At 43.4% G+C, this 19,911-nt stretch overlaps 1 protein-coding gene across 3 annotated transcripts in view; it reads right to left on the bottom strand.

Moving 5' to 3' along the window:
• Positions 1-19,911, bottom strand: part of RIOX1 (ribosomal oxygenase 1) — a 1,390,763-nt gene that overhangs the window by 1,075,912 nt on the left and 294,940 nt on the right. For all 3 annotated transcript variants that reach the window (XM_044059130.1, XM_044059139.1, XM_044059122.1), the window contains exon 3: positions 14,240-14,385. In XM_044059130.1, coding sequence (XP_043915065.1) covers positions 14,240-14,385 — 146 coding nt within the window. The remainder of the gene's footprint in view (positions 1-14,239; positions 14,386-19,911) is intronic.

The following is a 19,911-nucleotide window of genomic DNA, read 5'->3' as shown; positions in this document are numbered from 1 at the left end:
AACAATGGTGAACAGGTTTTTCCCTTGTTCTCTGCATCACTCAACAAAACAGCCGAACAGGATGTTTCTATATCCAGAGACCACTCCAACAGTCGAGGTCGGGTGAAAAGGAAATTATAACATGAACCACTGAATCTCAGAACATTGAAGAAAATGTGGCAAGGCTAGAACAATCCCTAATATGGGACATTTCTTTGAAGGGATTGACTGATAAGGAATGATGTGGTAACCGATTTAATTATAGACTTGAAATTATTTGTTAAGAATATTATGCTGAAAATTATGTTTAGAGATTTTGAACACTCTAATATTGTGCAGTTCAAGAAACCCAGCACCTTTTTGCCGATGAACCATCCTATTTTGGACATTTTTAGTAAGTTATGTGAAAATGAGTTTCATGAAGTTTTAAAAGGTGGTGACAGAAATAAAGACAAAAATAAAAGATTTAGAAACCTGAGCAAAGCAGAGAATGAAGCATTGCTTAGGTTAGAGAATGATCAGTCGATTGTTATTAGAGAAAGGGGGTATGGTTGTAATAATGGACTGAGTTCTATTATGAATCCAAGAAGACCATGTTGAGTGATGGTAATGTATACAAGAGGATTAACTCCATGGAGGTTCAAAAGATGACTGAGAAATATATACCACCTTATATGATTGTTTGCTAGGAAGAGACATTAACCTAGACTTATTTAATTATTTTGTAGACAATCCCCTGATAACATTCGTACAAGGGCTGCCCAAGATACAGTGCAATGAAAAAGTATTTGCCCCCTTCCTGATTTCTTATTTTCTTGCATGTTTGTCACACTTAAATGTTTCAGATCAAACAAATTTAAGTATTAGACTATTAGACAAAGATAACCCAAGTAAACACAAAATGCAGTTTTTAAGTGATGACTTTATTTATTAAGGTAAAAAAGAAACTATCAAAACCTACACGGCCCTATGTGAAAAAGTAATTGCCCCCCCTTGCTAAATCATGAAGTAACTGTGGTTAATCACATGTTTGGGAAGGCTAGCCACACCCAGGCCTGATTACTGCCAGACCTGTTGAATCAAGAGAGCGCTTACACAGAATTTGTTAGACAAAGTGAAGTAGGCCAAAAGATCCCAAAACATGAAGACATCATGCCACGATCTAAAGAAATTCCGGAACAGATGAGAAATAAAGTAACTGACACCCATCAGTCTGGAAAAGGTTACAAAGCCATTTCTAAAGCTTTGAGACTCCAGCAAACCAAGGTGACAGTCATTATCCACAAATGGAGAAAACATGGAACAGTGGTGAACCCTCCCAGGAATGGCCGGCCTACAAATATTACCCCAAGAGCTCAATGACGACTCATTCAAGAGGTCACAAAAGAACCCAGAACAACATTTAAAGAACTGCAGGCCTCACTTGCCTCAGTTAAGGTCAGTGTTCATGACTCAACAATAAGAAAGAGACTGAGCAAAAATGGCATGCATGACAGAGTTCCAAGGCAAAAACCACTGCTGACCAAAAAGAACATAAAGGCTCGTCTCACTTTTGCCAAAAAACATCTCGAAGATCCCCAGGTCTTTTGGGAAAATATTCTGTGGACTGACAAAACAACAGTTGAACTTTGTGGAAGGTGTGCGCCCCGTTACATATAGCGTAAAAGTAACACAGCATTTCAGAAAAAGAACATCATGCCAACAGTCAAACTGGTGGTAGTGTGATGGTCTGGGGCTGCTTTGCTGCTTCTGGACCTGGACGACTTGCTGTGATTGATGGAACCATGAATTCTGCTCTCTACCAAAAAATCCTGAAGGAGAATGTCTGGCCATCAGTTCATGACCTCAAGCTGAAGCACACTTGGGTTCTGCTGCAGGACAATCATCCAAAACACACCAGGAAGTCCATCTCTGAATGGCTAAAAAAAACAAAATGAAGGTTTTGTAGTGGCCTAGTCAAAGTCCGGGCTTGAATCCAATTGAGATGCTGTGGCATGACCTTAGAAAGGCAGTTCATGCTTGGAAACCCTCCAATATGGCTGAATTAAAACAGTTCTGCAAAGAAGAGTGGGCCAAAATTCCTCAACAGGGATGTGAAAGACTCACTGCCAGTTATCGCAAATGCTTGATTGCAGTTGTTGCTGCTAAGGGTGGTACAACCAGTTATTAGGTTTAGGGGGCAATTACGTTTTCACGTAGGGTCATGTAGGTTTGGATAGTTTTTTTCCTTAATAAATAAAATCATCACTTAAAAATTGAATTTTGCGTTTACTTGGGTTATCTTGGTCGAATATTTACATTTGCTTGATGATTTGAAATGTTTAAGTGTGACAAACATGCAAAAAAATAAGAAATCAGGAAGGGGGCAAATATGCTTTCATTGCACTGTACATAAAGATCCCTTCCACCCACCTTTTAGGCCAATTGTTTCCGGATGCAATTGGTGTACAGAACCCCTTTCCATCCTTCTAGAGAAGCATCTTAGGCCTATCTTGGATAGGAATCTGTACATTTTGAAAGATTCTAAACAGTTTATGACTATGTCCATGGTTTTACAACACAAATGGGAAAGCAGGACAAGAATATTTTGTTGGTGATGTTAGATGCAAGATCCCTGTTTATGGTTATACCTAATGCACAGGGCTTGGAGATGCATAGGAGATATTTCTATAAAAACAGTGGATATGAACATAAACTTATTGATTTGCTCTGCTTGTTGATGGAAATAGTGCTTGAGAATGTGTTCCTGTTTGATCACGAGTTATTTTTACAGAGGGATGGTGTAGCCATGGGCACATCTACTGCCAACAGTTATGCCAACTTGGTTATGGCTACATGCCAACAGTTATGCCAATTTGGTTATGGCTACATGAGAAGAAGAGGTCATGATGGGATCACCACTTTGGCAGCAGGTGGCATTTTATAGACGTTTTGTAGATTACCTCTTTCTCATATGGGCAGGAACTGATGAAGGTTTGCCAGATTTGTTTCACTTCATTGACACCAGCACAACTTTTTTTAGATTTAGCATGAAAAAATCATGGAATAAAGTAGATTTTTTAGATGTTAAAGAGTATAGAAAGTTTGATGAGAGTTTAAGTACTATGAAATGCAGAAAATAATGTTACAGGAATACATTGGTACACAGATGAGTATGCAACCTACATATGTTTTTAAAAATATAATGAGAGGACAAGGAATGAGGGCATCTAGATTAAATGCAGAAGAGACCCATTTTATAAAAGAAATATAGACGCCCTAAAAGTTAAATTTGTGTAGAGAGGGTATAAGGATCGATCTGTGAATACCATTTTCAATGAGGTCCACAATTTGAGAATAACCTCTGCAAGACCTTACTTTTTGGATAGCAGAGACTTACCCAGAGCCAGTAGGGAGTTGACAAGGGACAAGGTCGGTATTCTCACTTTTTATATGAAAAAAATCAATACTGTAACTGATGTTTACAAGAAGTGTTGGTCTGTTTTAACAACTGACCCCAATATAAAACAAATAGTAGGTGAAAAACCCACTTTCTTGTTCGAGAACAAGAAATCACTTAAACGTGTCATCCTAGGGTTAGAACCAGTATCCAACTACCGGATGAAAGTTATGCCACGCTACCTTGTGGTAGATGTAATTTTTGTCCCTATATAGAATACACAGGAACATTTAGGCATCTGGACACTGGAAGGGCCTTTAAATTTAGAGTTAAAACTGATTGTGGATCGACCAATGTAGTTTATTTAGCTATCTGTAACACCTGCTCCATGTTCAATGTTGGGAAAACCAACAGAAAATATAGGGACAAGATTAGAGAACATGTTTATAACATCAGGGTTTACAGTACTGTTAGTGCACTGTCTTTGACCATACACATACCTTTAGATTTTTGGTTATTGAGATAATGAAGGTGACTGAATGGTACAGGGATATTGAGAATCTGACAGAGGTTTCAGAGATTAGGTGGATAATTAGGTTAAGGGCAGATACAGGCAAATGTTTAAATGACAAACTTCCTTTGAAACCTGTTCTTAAAAGTAGGGTACTATGTAGGTAGTTGTGTATATTTTCATTTTTGCTTCCTTTTTTTTTCTCTCTTTTTCTTTTTTATTTTGACAAATGTTTAAGGATATTGTATTTTTATATTAAAGAGAAATATGTCTATGTATTAAGGATGGTATGTGATTTTAACAATGTTCCTTTAAGTGATGCATGTATAATGGAGGAATAGACTGCGGTGGTGGTGCTGCGGTAGCGTTGTCGCCTCACAGCAAGACATTGCGCCGTTCGATTCTCAGCTAGAGCATCTTCTGTGTGGAAACATGCGTGAATGGGCATACCTTCGTTGAAGGTTGTGTGTCAGGGCTGGCAAACTCAGCATGTAAAAAATCTACTGCCAATCATTAGCGGACCGGAGTTCCGCTGTGGCGACCTCCCTAACCGGGAAAAGCCGAAAGACACAAACATGTATAATGGAGGAATAATTTTACTGCCAAGACAATTGATTACTGCAGTAAGAAATTGGCTGAATTGTTGGATTCTTAACTATTTATTAAGTAATTACTGTGTTTTTTAATGTCTGAGGAAGCAATACTTCTAATTCTGTGAAAGTACTTACGTTTGAAGGAAAAGTTTTATGCTCAATTTGTGACTGTTTTACTGGATCCTGCATTGTTTTGGTTCACTTTACGTGCTTTTGGACTTTCGTTTTTGAGTTAAGTGAACCATTTATCCTCTCTGCCACCTTCTGTGTTGTTTTATCTGTGTTCAATTATAGCTTCCCAACAGGTTTTGAGACATGCAAATGGAAGACTGCAATGGTTATCCCTCTGCACAAGGGCAGTCAATAAGCAGATTCTGAGAACTACAAACTCATTAGACTGACCAGTCTCATATGCAAAGCCATGGAAAGAATTATAATGGAAAAAAATTAATGATGACATACGAAACCTTCAGAAACTGGACCCCACCCAGTTTGGTTTCATCAAAGGTAAGTCATGCCTATTAAACTTGGTGAAGTTCTTTGTAAAGGTCACCAAGACAATGGTCAAGGGCAAAATGGTGCATACTGCCAATCTTGACCTGGCTAAAGTATCTGATGCAGTACCCTTTTCTGGCATTGTTAGCAAACTCATGGAATTAGGCATAATTCCACAAAGAGGCCAATCAATAGCAAAGTCCCTCAGGGCTATGTGTTTGGTTCATAGGTTGGTACTAGGCTATCGGCCCTAGGGCCTATACAAGCCTAGCGATAACAATTCCCTGGCTATTTCTTCCCACAGTACTTACTTCCCTGGACCCCTGTCTAGCAGGGTGACTGACGTGATTCCTGGGGTGAATTTCCTATCTCCCTTCCAATCATCAAGGTTCCTTTTGAAGAGGGCCAAAGAGGCACTCTGCTTGACATGTATGGGCAGTCTATTCCAGAGTCTGGGGAGTCTCTGGGTCAGGAACCTATCCCTCCAGCATGTTTTGTGCATTGTGATGACAAGGTTTAGATCCCTGGAGCGTGTGTCTCTGAGGGATTGGGATTTCTTTAAGTGTAGCATGTCCAACAGCTCTAAGTTTGACATGGCCATGTATGTTAAGCAGAGATCGCCTCTGAGTAGATGATATGCGACAGAGTATAGGTGGAGTTTTTTTTAGATGGTCAGCATAGGGCATCTGCTTTAGGCCTATGATTCTTTTAGTGGGATATTTCTGTGCCCTTTCCAGTTGTTGCAGATGTCTTGAAGTACATACCAAATGGGGCGTTGTATTCTATAATGGGTCTAATGAGGGAGGAGTACAGTGGGACAATGACCTTTTTTCTGGATGAAAAGCCCACAGTGATGAGGTGTGCCACATAGAAGGATTTCCTGACTGTTGTGGCGATGTGGTTATCGAAGGTGAGACCACTGTCCACCTGTGTCCCTAAGTCTATTTTCACACTTTCAGTGTTTAGAGTACTGCCACCTAAGTGGTAATTCACGGGTACATGTTTTTTTTCCCAAAGGGGATAACTATACATTTCTTGGCATTAAGCTTGAGCCCATGGCTCTGGCACCAAGCATCAGTTTCTGTAAGACCCTTTTGTAGAATATCCATCATTTGGGGATTCAATAATGGCTCCCAGTTTGCACTCATCTGCAAACTTTATTAGCCAGAGTCCCTTAGTGTTGGCCTGTACTTCAGAGAAGTAGATGCCAAACAAGAGCGGTCCCAGGACTGAACCCTGAGGTACTCCACTTGTCTGGAGTTGGATTTGGAGTCGGCTATTTTTACAGTCTGGGTTCTGTCAGTAAGCCAGTTGGCAACCCATTGAGTGACATAGGGATTAATGCCCAGTTTAGTAAGTTTATCTATGATCCCAGAGTGGGGGATGGTGTTGAAGTCCTTGGCGAGGTCCAGATAGGCAGTGTGGACTACCTTACCCTTGTCCACAGCTCTGGAGACTGATTCGAAGACATCAATCAAGTTCAGGAGACAAGATCTGACCTTCACGAACCCAAACTGCATGGGGTCCAGTGTTTGAAGGTTGCCAATGTCTTTGTTTATAAGATCCATGATAATATGTTCCACGGCCTTGCAGAACAGACTCGTCAGACTGATGGGGTGGTAGTTCCTGGGATCCAAGGTGGATCCCCCTTTGTGGAGTGGGATAACTGTAGCTGTGCACCACTCAGCGGGCACGAAGCTTGAGGTGAGGCTATGATTAAACACGACACTTCTTTGACATCTACTTCTCCGAAGTAGATGTCAACATTAAGGGCCTCTGGCTGACCAAGTCTAAAGACAACAGCAAAATATGAGCAGTCATACAACCTTCCCCTAAGATATTAACATCTTACAGGAAGGACCAACTCAAACAAATGACTGGTGCCAAACCCATGGCTTAAAACTCAATAGCAGGAAATGCATAAAAATATCTTTGGGAAGTCAGCCACCTTGAGAAATTACCTTATCAATAAAACGCCCCTAAGAGTAAATATAGCAGTCCGGGATTTGGGGCTGAATGCAGATAGTAACCTGGCCTTTCACCAAAATGTGTCTAAGATAGTAAGAAAGTCATTCTATATCACTTAGCTTATAAGTAAGGGCGCAGCATCTATGCCCAGGGAGGAAATTATGCCACTGTATTAGTCAGTCCTTATCAGACCCATCACTAAGTATACAATGCTCCCTTTAGTATGGACCTGACCAGGCACAGGAAACAACTGTAATGTCCACAGAGGTTCCTCACAAAAAAGAAAGCAGGGCGTAACACAATGTCCTGTATTAATCGCCTCAAAACACTATCGCTATACTCCGTTTCCTACAGACTGTCAAGAAGTGATCTATGCCTGGCATACAAGGCATTCTTGGATACTGCTCTGATGGACCTTTTGCATGCGTGCAGAATGAACAGTGTGTACAAGATCCAAGGACCTAAACTTTGCTTACTACATAAATAGGACATATTGGAGAGACAGGCATATCTCAGAGAATTCCCATTTTCTGGAATAGAATTCATATCCATGTGAATCATAGCCCAGTAGCCCTTCCCTAACCCTATTCAAATGTAACATGGACCTGGGATGGGAAATCAAAAATTCACCCCAGGTCTGGAACCTATGACTCTGATGGACAGAGACAACCATTAAATCATGCCCTAGCCAACAGACACCCTTTACAATAATTCTAAGGCACAATAATTAGAAGTTATGTACCTACCATAACGTTCCATGTTAGTTGTCTTCTCTCGCCTTCTTTCTTGCTGGATGGGTTCGGAGCCAATCCTCGGCTCCGACTCGGCACTTGCTTTAGCTTAGGAACTCCTTTTACCAGCTCGAGGCAACCCTATATCCCATGATGCAAGGCGGAACTACCTCAGATCTCGTTTGGTAGCTAACCTACCCTGCTAAAGACTATCCTAACATCATTAGGAACACAAGTTCCTAATAGAAGTCCTCATATGAAGGCTCCGGAGGAAACAACCTAATAGGAACTCTTCAAGATCTGTCCAGGTCAGGGGGAAGGAGGGAGGGACGCAAGAAAGAAGGCGAGAGAAGACAACTAACATGGAACGTTATGGTAGGTACATAACTTCTAAATGTTAAGTTGTCAATCTCGCCTTCATTCTTGCTGGATGGGACCGCGTCCCTAGCACCTGTATCCTGGGTGGCTCAATGGAACAGACTCTTGAGAACTGTGGAACCAAAACTGGCCCTATCTCTGGAGGCCAAGTCCAACTTGTAATGAGAGACAAAGGTATGGGCGGCCCAAGTAGCTGCTGCACAAATGGTATCACTGGGTAGTCTATCCTGAAAAGCTGCAGAAGTGGATAGACTCCTGGTTGAGTGTGCTTTTGGCTTAGAAGATAGCTGTTTGCCCCTGAGAGAGTACACATAGGAAATAGTGGAAGTCAACCATCTGGATAAGGTCACTTTAGATACTGGAAGACCTATCCTGTTTTCTGCATAGGAGACAAATAATTGGTCCGATTTTCTGAATTGTTTAGTTCTATGCAAATAGTACCTGAGCTGACGATGGACATCCAAAAATGCAGTTTCTGTTCAGCTCTGTCGGAATAGTTTGGGAAAAAGACTGGTAGGTCTATAGATTGGTTAATGTTGGTTTGAGATACGACTTTGGGGAGAAAGGAAGGGTTAGTTCTTAATGATACCCTGTCCTTATGAAAACCAAATAAGGGGAACGAATGCAGAGAGCTTGAATCTGAAACCCTTCTTGCAGAAGTGACAGCCAGTAAATATATAGTTTTCTAGGTCAATAACTTCAAAGGACATGAAGCAGACGGTTCAAGGAGGTAGTATCAAGGATGCCAACATTAAGTTTAGATCCCATTGCGGAGGAGGATGCTTTATAGGTGGTTTTAGGAGAAAACTCCTCTCAGAAAGGCCTTGCATAACCTATGAGACATAATGTTATTGTCATGCAGGCCAACATGATACTTAGAAATAGCAGCCAGTTGCACTTTGACTGTAGATGACGAGGATCCTGAATGAAAAACCTCCGCCAGGAAATCTAAAACCGAATGTACAGGAGCAGTAAAGGGGTCAATATTTCTGGAATTCGCCCAAATAGAAAAACGTCGCCACTTGCTAGCATAAACAGTCCTAGTGGACGACTTCAAGGAAGAGACTAAAATGTCTCTGACTGAGTCCAAAATCATCGGTAGCCTGGCTAGGGTAGGAAGTGGAGCAACCAAGCAGTGAGGTTGAGAGAATGAATGGCCCGGTGCTGCTGACCCGATTGGTGGATCAAGAGATCCGGAACTGGGTCCAGATGCCAGGGCTGCACCAGAAGGTGACGATGCAGAGACGGAAACCAAATTTGTCGAGGCCAATAAGGGGCAATGAGGATCAACTTGGCTCTCAAAACGGTGGCTTTCTGAATGACTTGTGGAATCAAGGGAAAAGGAGGAAAAGCGTACAGAAGTCCCCGGGGCCAATCCTGGGTTAGAGAGTCTCTCAGAGGTTGGCCTGGAAGGGGAAAGAGTGAAGAAATCGGGGCACTTGTTGTTTTGAGGAGTAGCAAAAAGATCACAACAAGGAGTGCCCCACTTCAGAAAAATCTGATCCACTACAGATTGATTGAGAGACCACTCGTGAGGCATCAGAATGGATCTGCTCAGCCTGTCCGCTAATAGGTTGGACCTGCCGGGATGTGCGTTGCTATCAGAAACCGCTGAGAAGAGATCACCCACTGCCAAAGTCTGAGAGCTTCTCGACATAACGGATAGGACCTGGTCCCGCCCTGCTTGTTGATGTACCAGACTACGGACATGTTGTCCGTCTGTACTGCAATAGTCCCGTGGGAAGAAAGTCGTTGAGGGCTTGCAAAGTTAAAAGCACTGCTCTCATATCCAGGACATTTATGTGCAGATGGTATTCTATGGGTTGCCACGTCCGTGGACCATCCTGCCCTGATAATGCCCCCACCCGATCAGAGAGGCATCCGTAGTGACTGTGGCAACTGGAGGAGGGGAATAAAGGGTCGTCCCTGATGAAGAAGAGGGGAAGATATCCACCAGTTCAGATGAGCTCGGCACGACTGTGTTACCAAGACTTCGTGCCTCATCGGGAGACTGTGGTACGACCACTGCGTGAATAGCATCCACTGCAGAAGACGCATGTGGAAGCGAGCCAGTGGTAGAAGAACAATGGCCACAGCCATAAGACCTAGAACCTTCAGTATAAATCTGGCTTTGATCTTGTTGCTTTGCAAAAGAAGCCGAACGAATTTTTGGATGTCCAGAATTCTTTGATCTGTTAGTCTGGCTAACATTTTGACGGTGTTTAATTCTGCCTATAAAGATGATAGATTGGCAAGGCAGCAGAGAAGATTTTTCGAAATTTACTGAAATTCCCAAACTCCTGCAAAGCTGTAGAGTGTAGTCTCTGGACTGAAGAAGATGACACTTGGTGGTGGCGGAGAGGAGCCAGTCGTCCAAATAGGGAAACACCTGGAATCCTCGACGTCTCAGATGAGCTGTGACCACTGCCATGCATTTGGTAAACACTCTGGGGGCTGAAGTGAGGCCAAAGGGCAGGGCTCTGAATTGGTAATGACTGGTCCCTAGCCGGAAGGGGAGAAACCTTCTGGAGCGTCTGGGAATCTTTATGTGATAGTACGCATCCTGAAGGTCTATAGAGCACATCCAGTTGTCCTTGCCCAGAAAGGGCAGAATGGACTGAAGCGTGACCATCCGAATTTTGCCTTCTTGACAAATCTGTTCAGATTGCTCAGGTCTAATATTGGTCTCCAATCTCCCGTCCTTTTGGGGACCAAAAAGAATCTCGAGTAGACGCCGGATCCTACCTGGTCTGCTGGCACAGTCTGGACGGCTCTTTTTCTAGGAGCTTTGAAAACTCCTGTTCTGCCAAATCCCTTTGACCGGGTGAGATGTCTGGAAGGGATTGTAGAGGTACGGAAACCTTCAAGGGGATTTTGTAACCCTCGGATATGATCGACTGTACCCACATCTCTTGAGATAGGGATTGCCAGGCTACTGGGTACAGCAAAATCCTTCCCCCAACTGCCTCCAAGGGTGGACAGTCGAGCAACACCTCAGGGATGCTGAAAGGGCTTCTCAGGAAGAGACTCCCTGTTGCCCTGGTTCTGAGGACCCCCTGCCTCTAGGGGCGTCATTATTGTTACCCCTCTGCCTCTGGGGTAAACTGACCACGTGTGTCCGGTGTAGCTCCTTGGGCTTTACGGAACCACATCTTCCCCTTCTGACCCTTGGGGTATGGTCTAGAAGGAGTGGAAAACTGGACTCCAACGGCAGAAAGAGTTTTACCGTCCTGCTCACACCTGGTCAAGGTATCCTTCACCTGAGGTCCGAACAAAGCTGAACCATCAAAGGGGGTATTAGTGAAGTACGCCTTAAAGGGGTCCGCAAAATTACAAAGCCGCATCCAGGCTTGGCGTCTAAGAGCAACCCCTGTGCCTGCGGCCCTGCTCGCTCCATCGGCCGCATAGGATATGAGCCGTATGGAGGAGTTAGATATGGAATTCAGGATAGCAAGCTGCGAGGCAATCTTTTCCTGAGCCCCAGCAGCAGAAGGATCCTGGACTACTTCTCCCAGTTCCTTGAGAACATCTCGAAGCCTGGTGAAGTGACAAAGATAATTCAGCGAACGCATAGCAAAGGTCGCTGAAGAAAACATCCGCTTTCCATACCTGTCCATGGTCCTAGAGTACTTATTAGGAGGATGGACAGGTACTGAAGGATCCGCCAGTTCCTTCTTAGTGGCAGCCGCCACCACCATAGCATCCACCGAGACACCCTTGGAAAGGAACTGTTTGTCCGAAGGGGCCGTAATGAATTTGGATGGTCTTCTGGGGACAGGTTCCACAGAATCTGGAGCCACGCCTTCGAGCCACTACCTGCATAAGTGGGTCGAAGGCGGAGACACCCAGGAGGTGGAGGGTCGGGATCCAAAGCCTCCAGGTATACAGACTCATCCTCGGAGGGGTCAATGGAGGCCAATTCCCCTCTGTTTGAGGAGCTCAAGAATGTCTGAAAAGGAGACATCCTCAGAGGGGACCGTAGGAACCCTCCGACTCATCTAAGTCGGTATCAGATGTAGTAGACTCAGGGAGTCTGTGCGTTTCCTCTTACACGTCCTCTTCCGAGGGGTTCCCCTGCAGGATCAGGAGAAACCTCGGAAGAGGAGGAAATTCCCAGTGGGGAAACCTGGGGCGATGGATCCCTGGGCCTGAGAGCAAGAGGCTGGCAAGAGGAGTCTGCAGGCACTGATGAGGGAGGAGCTAGAGGGATAGACCGTTGACCAGGCTCAGAGGCCAGGACACTCCTCATCACCTCAAAGGCTCCCCTCCCCGGGAGACCGGAATATCCCCGCTCCGAAAAAACAGGAATTCCCGGCTCCAATGAGAGGGAAGGCTCCGAGGCCGATGTCGGCACCGAGCTTACCAAAGCCGAAGCCCCGAGAGGGAGAGCGGGGTCGGACAAGGGTCCGATGCCACTATCCCCCTCGGAGCAGACAGTGGAAACCCGATGACCAGATCCCTCCAAGGAAGGCCTCAAGGAGGAGATCGGAGCAGAGGACGACGGAGCCGAAGGATGTATCGGCTCCGGCATCGAAACAGTCGCTGTCCCGAGAAGCTCCGGCTCCGAACTCTGGTGTGGAGTTGGAGGAGGAAGTTCAAGGGGTAAGGCTATAGCCGAAGTCTGTTGAGACTGGCTATGGAGCATTTGGGCCAGTGCCTGAGACTTCAACAGCCTGCTTACCACCCTCTCTAAGTCGTGGTCAGACAGCCTGGAAGATCTCGAAGATCGGCTCCGATGGCTCGCTCCGACAAAGGAGGAGACCCGGAGCCGAATGGATACTCAGTATCGAAGGGGACCGAGATCTCTTACGGTCGAAGCCATCGGAGCCGAAGTCCCTGAACTCCAGATGGAGCCGAAGGTTTCTCGGCCCGATGCTGGATAAAGTGTCGGCTCCAGCAGGAGCCGACAAGGCCACAGTAGAGAAGGTATCGGAGCCAGCCGGCCGACCCTACTACTTTAACGGTAGATGCATCGGTTCCAGCCGGAGCGATCTCGGCTCCGACGGAGCCGAAGCCACCGGAGGAGGCTTGGATACTGAAGCCTGAGCCTTGGTGGTTTAGAAGGTTTCCCAGACCCTGCTTTAGAGGGAGAACCTTCTGGCTTAAGTAAGCCTCGGAGGATAAGCTTATTCCTCCTTTCCTGCAGGACTCTCTGGCTAAAAGCGTGACACAAAGCACAGGAGTCCTGCAGGTGCAAAGGCCCCAGGCAGTACACAAGAAGTGTGACCGTCTGTCAGAGACATTTTCTGACAGCACTGGTCACACTTCTTAAAGCCTGAGACCTTGCCTTCCCTAGACATATCCTAGGAGGAAGTAACACACACAAACCCCAACAAACACACAAATTAATCCCTACACACAACACACAGGAAGGGATTAACCAATAGGGTTTTAGGCCTAACTGAAAACTTTATACTAAAGGTTATAAAAAGGGTTATAAAGTTTGAAAGGAAGGGAATAGGGTAGGCTGTAATATACTACAGACTATACTAAGACTAAAAGGGAAAATAAATTCTAACGAAGCTTTTTCTGATTTTACCAGAAAATCACTTACCTCAGCTGGCAAAGGAGACCTCTTTCGCTAAGCGGCAAACGAGATCTGAGGTAGTTCCGCCTTGCATCATGGGATATAGGGTTGCCTCGAGCTGGTAAAAGGAGTTCCTAAGCTAAAGCAAGTGCCGAGTCGGAGCCGAGGATCGGCTCCGAACCCATCCAGCAAGAATGAAGGTGAGATTGACAACTTAACATCTTGGGGGATAGATTTTGGTTGCAAGGCTAAACTTTATAAAGGCCCTAGTAGTCATTAGTCTAGTATACACCTATGAAACTATCTATTTAACAATCTACTTGCAATTGTTGATTAAGGTTCATCACTGAGCCATATGGACCTTTCTCAGATTCAGCTTGACAGCACTCTCTCATTAAGTAGTTTGCTCAGAGTCAAACAGTAGGCAAATGGAGACTGAGGGAAAATGAACCTTGACTAAAGGTCCAGGAAGCTGCACATCAAAAGATTATAGCCTTATTCTTCTGTGTTGTCAGAGGGTCAAACCAAGGCTGTTACTAAATTTAATACTTCATTTTTAGTAACTGGTGTTTAGACACACACACAATTATGACCAAGATATATGTATTTACCACTTGGGCAACTGTTTGGCACGTGTTAGTTCTCATGATTTCAGTCAGAATACTCTAGTCTACCTACCTGAAAAACTGTGTTGGTGAAACGGGTGCTATCATCCACTCAAACATCTTGGCTGCTCTGTCCTTGCTATTCTGTAGTTTTCCAATGTCTTGAAGAAGAGTTTTCAGAGAACATTGCCCCCAACATTCAAGGTCCTCTGGGAATTTCTACAAAAATCAAAAAGAACAGAAAGAAAACAAAAATAAACGTCTACTCTGTGTGTACATCTAATTAGTAAAAAGACATTATACTAAAATATCACCAAACAAAAGATTAAGTTACTCAAAGATGTCCCTGCAAAGAAGCACTTAGCTCAGTGGGTCTAACCCTGTTAAAATATAATTTCATGCTACCTGCGACAATGGATGTTACGTAACAATCTAGAAGGAAGGCAAACCTGATGGCTGAAGCAGGCAGCCTACTTCCACTGTGAATAACAGTGTTAAAAATAATAGCATTTTTTTAATGTAGCTGCTGAAAAATTTTGTTAAAAGCAGTATGAAAAACACATAAATGAAGCATCACTGTCTAGGTGGGATACACCATGATGGACATCAGAACTTTACCAAAACATTTTTTTTTCTTTTGTAGAACCACAGCAAGTCAAAGGGGCCAAGTGCCTCCTAAACCTAGTTGACTTTTTCGAAACAGTTACCAAAGTCATAGATGAGGGAAAGGCAGTCCACACAGCCTACTTGGACCTCGCAAAGGCCTTCGACACAATACCCACTCTGGTATCATAAACAAGCTTACCAGCCTAAATATCAACCCATTCGTCACAGGATGGGTTGCAAACTGGCTCAGGGATAGAACTCACATGGTCAGAGTTGCGGGTGCCATGTCTGACTCTAAACAAGTGGCGTCCCACAGGGCTCTGTCCTGGGACCCCTCTTGTTCGGTATATACTTCTCTGAGGTACAGGCAAGCACAGGAGGACTGTGGCTGACCAAGTTCGCAGATGATTGCAAACTGGGAGCCATAATCGACTCTCCGGCTGACATAAGCATCCTCCAGAAGGGTCTTACGGAGACGGATACCTGGTGTCAGAACCACGGCCTCAAGCTAAATGCCAAAAAATGTATAGTCATCCCCTTTGGGAAAAACAAAGTGCCCACAAACTACCACATAGGAGGTAACCCGCTAAGTACGGAAGAAGTAATTAGGGATCTGGGGACCCAAGTAGATACTAACCTCTCCTTTGACAATCACATTGCCAAAGTGGTTAGAAAAACCTTTTATATAGCTCACCTAATCACAAAAGGGTTCACATCTAGATCAAGAGAGGTCATTGTGCTCCTCTACTCATCACTCATCAGGCCCATAATTGAGTACAATGCCCCTTTTGGGATGTACATTACCAGACACCTGCAATAGCTGGAGAGACCTCAAAAGTACCTCACCAAGAGGATCGTGTGCCTTAAACAGATGCCCTATGCAGCTCAACTAAAGAAACTTCAGCTCTACTCAGTTGCTTACCGCCTACTCAGAGGCGATCTCTGCCCGACATACAAGGCCATGTCTAACCCGGAACTAATGGATATGCTCTACCTCAAGAAAACCAAATCCGTTAGAGCTACACGCTCCAGGGATTTAAACCTCAACACAGCTATAAATAGGACATGCTGGAGGAATAGATTCATATCCCAGAGGCTTCCCTCGCTCTGGAATAGAGTCCCGGTCCATGTTAGGCAGAGCCCCTCGCTGACCCTCTTCAAGAGAAATCTTGATGAGTGGATGAGAAATCGTAAATTCACTCCTGGGATCACTTCTATGGCCCTGCTGGACAGGGGCGCAGGAATCTAGTCTAAAAGGGAGGCGAAAGCCAACATTCTGCTAGGCTTATAAATGCCCTAGGGCAGATAGCCTAGAACCTACCTATGAACCTATAAGTGTTGCATTTGCTACATTTTGGGACATCATCTTCTAAAATATCTTCAATGATGATAAAGAGGGGAAGGACACAACAGAGTAGGTAATTTGTGTTAGAGCACAAAACAGCTGCATTTATCTAGAATACTGTATACACATTAAAGATAGAACTGACCATTTGACCTCAGCCTATTCCTTGAAACAATAAGTCTTAGAAGGAATAAAACACTACCTTGTGTTATGCAGTCTCAGAGACAATTTTTAAATATTATTCTTACAAACTTAGAAAGTTGACAGAATAACAGATTTTGTATTAGCATAAATTTTATAAAGGATATGAAGTCTAAAACTCAAAAGTCTTGTCATTGTTTTCTGAAAACAATTTTTGGAGAAACGTATAAAAAATATGAGGCAAAAATATGGACAGTTGAGAGGTATGCAAATGTTAATGTACCAACATTAAAAAAAAAAAAAAAAACGTACACTTTACTTAAGGTGCGATATACAACAGGCTCAGATAAAAATACCAGACAATAAATGCTTGTCAGATGATGTTTAAAGTACTAATAAAAGTGCTTTATTTAACTTACAAATCTGTAATTAAAAACATACAAGGGCAACATAACTGTTTAAATATGTAACACTATCCAGTTAATGTAAAAGTAGTTTAATCACACACTTAAAATATCTTGTGAATTGTCTTACTGTATAAAGGGGGACATATGAACTGAACAGACCTCTTAACTGTACCTAATTAGATCTTAAAAATGTTATGTTCCACAGTTCCACAATGAATGGATTTTGCACCCCTTCACTGTTAAAAATTACTTAAATATCTATAGTAAATAATACTGAATCATAGTAATTCATCAACAGAACTGTTTTTAAAGGAAAACTCGACCTTGGAACTCATTTTTTTCATTGCATCTTTATTTTAGGTGCTATTTTAATGCAAAAAAATCACTCTGCGTTTCTTATAAAACTGTAATACAGGTTTTCCCACAAAATGGCTGACACGGGGCCTGACATGTTAATGTGACCTTGTTTTAGTGCTTTCTTATCTCCTTCTCAGAATTAATCTAAAAGCACCTTTACAAGAGTTGTGCTAGATATAAAGAAGCAATCTTGTCTACCTAGCCCAGTGGTTCCCAAACTGGGTGCCACGGCACCCTGGGGTGCCGTGCAAAGATTCCTGGTATGCCGCCAAAAATGTTTAAAAAAAATACCATCAAAAATGCTGAGAACTCAGAATAAACTGAGGTAATGCCAAACTTCCGAGCTTAGTCCATGGCAAGCCCCAACTTCCGTTTCACTCAACCATTCCAGGTGCTGCTGTGTCTCCCGCCAGGCGTTCCTCCTGTGTGCATGCCAATCACTTCCTCCGTGGTGGGGAGAGGCGCTTATGGAAGCACGACACTGAGTGCCTGGCCCTTTAACTGTGCTTTTTTCTCCAGTTAGCTCTCGAGCTCGCGTCATTCGGCCGTCAGCTGTTTCGAGCCTGCACCTTTAAGGGGCGTGAGGGAGGAACGAGAGAGAGCAGGTAACAAGGAGCGATAGCACCGGTGCAAACAGTAGCTGCAGGCGGCAGCGGGATGGTAACCAATGCGGGACAAGCAATGAGCTCCTTATCCAGAACCGGACCGTTTGTCCAGTGAGCAGGATAGCCAGCACTGAAAACCAAGAGGAAATTATCAGAGGGAAAGCAAAAATAATATTTTCAGCGGTGATACCTTACAGCTGGAGCCTGGTTCAATAAGGCAATTTTTGTTTACCTTCTCCGTCAGATTCTTTTAGGATCATAGACTGTTTTCCGAACTGTCCCGGAAAGTGTAAGTTCAATGTTTTTTTTGGTTTTACTGCATTTTAATATGAGAACTTTGAAGGAGGGAGTCAAGGGGCAGTTCCTGTTGGGGGGTGGGACAGTTGGTGGGGTGATTTGGAGCACAAAGGTTTCATTTTTAGGTGTAGTCAGTCATAGGATATTAGTTGTAACGTACGACTGCTTTGTAACCTACTTTTGTGACTTTTAAGCTGTTTATGGTTATCGGACTTGCGTTTGTTGAAAATAATAATAATTATTGCAGTGCCAGTGTTTAGTTTGCATAATGACTTTGTCTGCTTGTTTGTATGTGTCAAGTATGAGCGCTCATGGCTTGAAAGTCCACATGCCATGTGGCAAACAGACAGGCGTCAGAATCACTGTCGGTTGTTATTGTTGTTGGGGAGCTCTGAGTAATTTTGAGTGTGCATACACTTTTTGTAGTGTACTGTTTATCCGTGTGTAAAATGCATGCTCCGATTCAAATGGAAAATGATAAACCAGAATGATGCAAACAGCCAATCAGCTTGTTCAAATTTAAGATTGGACCAATTATAAACCAAATAATTTTTGCACCTAACTAACAATCGGGCAACACTGTGCGTGATTACGTGAACTTTGTTGTAAGAGAGGTGAAGAGAGGTTGAATTAGCATTAAATAAGTATTGTTTTTTATAACAATGGCCTCTACCTCAAAGCATCAAGTGGATTACACTTGGAAGATGAAAGTAGTAACTGTGAGAGTACCAGTGGAAGTTGTATGATTGCTGAACAGCCAAAAGCCAAGGCTTCTGCTGTTAAGAAAACAAGGCTTTATTCAGATAATTATGTCAATTATGGTTTTACATTTGTGGAGAAACAGGGCATGCAACACCCATGTTGCATTATATGCCACGAACTTTTATCAAATGAAGCCATGGTTCCCAGTAAGCTGCAGCGCCATTTAAAAACAAAACATCCTGCTGCTGCTAAGAGAGACCAACTTTATTTTAAACGCTTGCTACAATCTCAACATAAACAGGTTCAGTTTTTTACAAAAGCAGTTACAGTTTCTGACAAAGCGCAACTTGCCAGCTTTCAAGTGGCAGAATTAGTTGCAAAAAGCATGAAGCCACATACTGTTGTGGAGACTTTGATAATGCCAGCATGTCGGCTGATGGTGAAAACAATGTTAGGTGATGAGGCAGAGAAAGTTATTGCAAAAATACCATCATCTAACAATACTGTTGCCAAGAATTGAAATGATGTCTGATGATATTAATTACAGTGTTTGCAACCAGCTCAAAATCTGCAAGAGATTCTCTCTCCAACTCGATGAATCTACAGACATCAGTGGTAAAGCGCAATTAATGGCATTTGTAAGGTATCCAAATCAACAGTCACTTATTGAACAATTTCTGTTTTGCAGAGAGCTAATTCAGACACGTGGAAGACATATTTAAGTGTGTATGCACATTTTTGAGCAACATGGATTGTTATGGCAATGGTGCACCTCAATTTGCACAGATGGGCGCCTTCTATGACAGGATGTGTCCGTGGATTCCTGAGTTTGGCAAAAGCAACTAATCCAAACATAACCACAACGCACTGTTTCATTCACAGGAAGCCCTTGTAAGTAAAACACTGCCATCTGATCTACATACTGTCTTACGTGAAGTGGTGCGAATTGTTAATTACATCAAGTCGCATCCAGCCAAAAGCCGACTGTTTTCAGAACTGTGTAAAGATATGAGTTCTGATTATATCACTGTTTTGCTACATAATGATATCAGATGGCTGTCCAGGGAAAAGTTCTCCATGCGTGTTTGCGAACTTCACCTTGAATTGAAAACATTTTTTCTTCAAAATCAACCACACAATGAATTTGCAACATTACTGTCTGATTCCTCCTGGACCAGTAAAGTTTCATACCTTGCTGACATATTTGAAGTCCTGAATTCAGTGAATTTAGGTATGCAAGGTGTTGATGCTAACATTCTTTCCGTCACCGACAAACTGGAAGCAT

The sequence above is a fragment of the Protopterus annectens genome, chromosome 1.part2 (genome assembly GCF_019279795.1).
Source record: "Protopterus annectens isolate FY-2018-M chromosome 1.part2, PAN1.0, whole genome shotgun sequence".
NCBI classification, from domain to species: domain Eukaryota; kingdom Metazoa; phylum Chordata; order Ceratodontiformes; family Protopteridae; genus Protopterus; species Protopterus annectens.
Note: the sequence above shows the minus strand (reverse complement) of the source record. Positions and strands in the feature narration are given on the sequence as shown.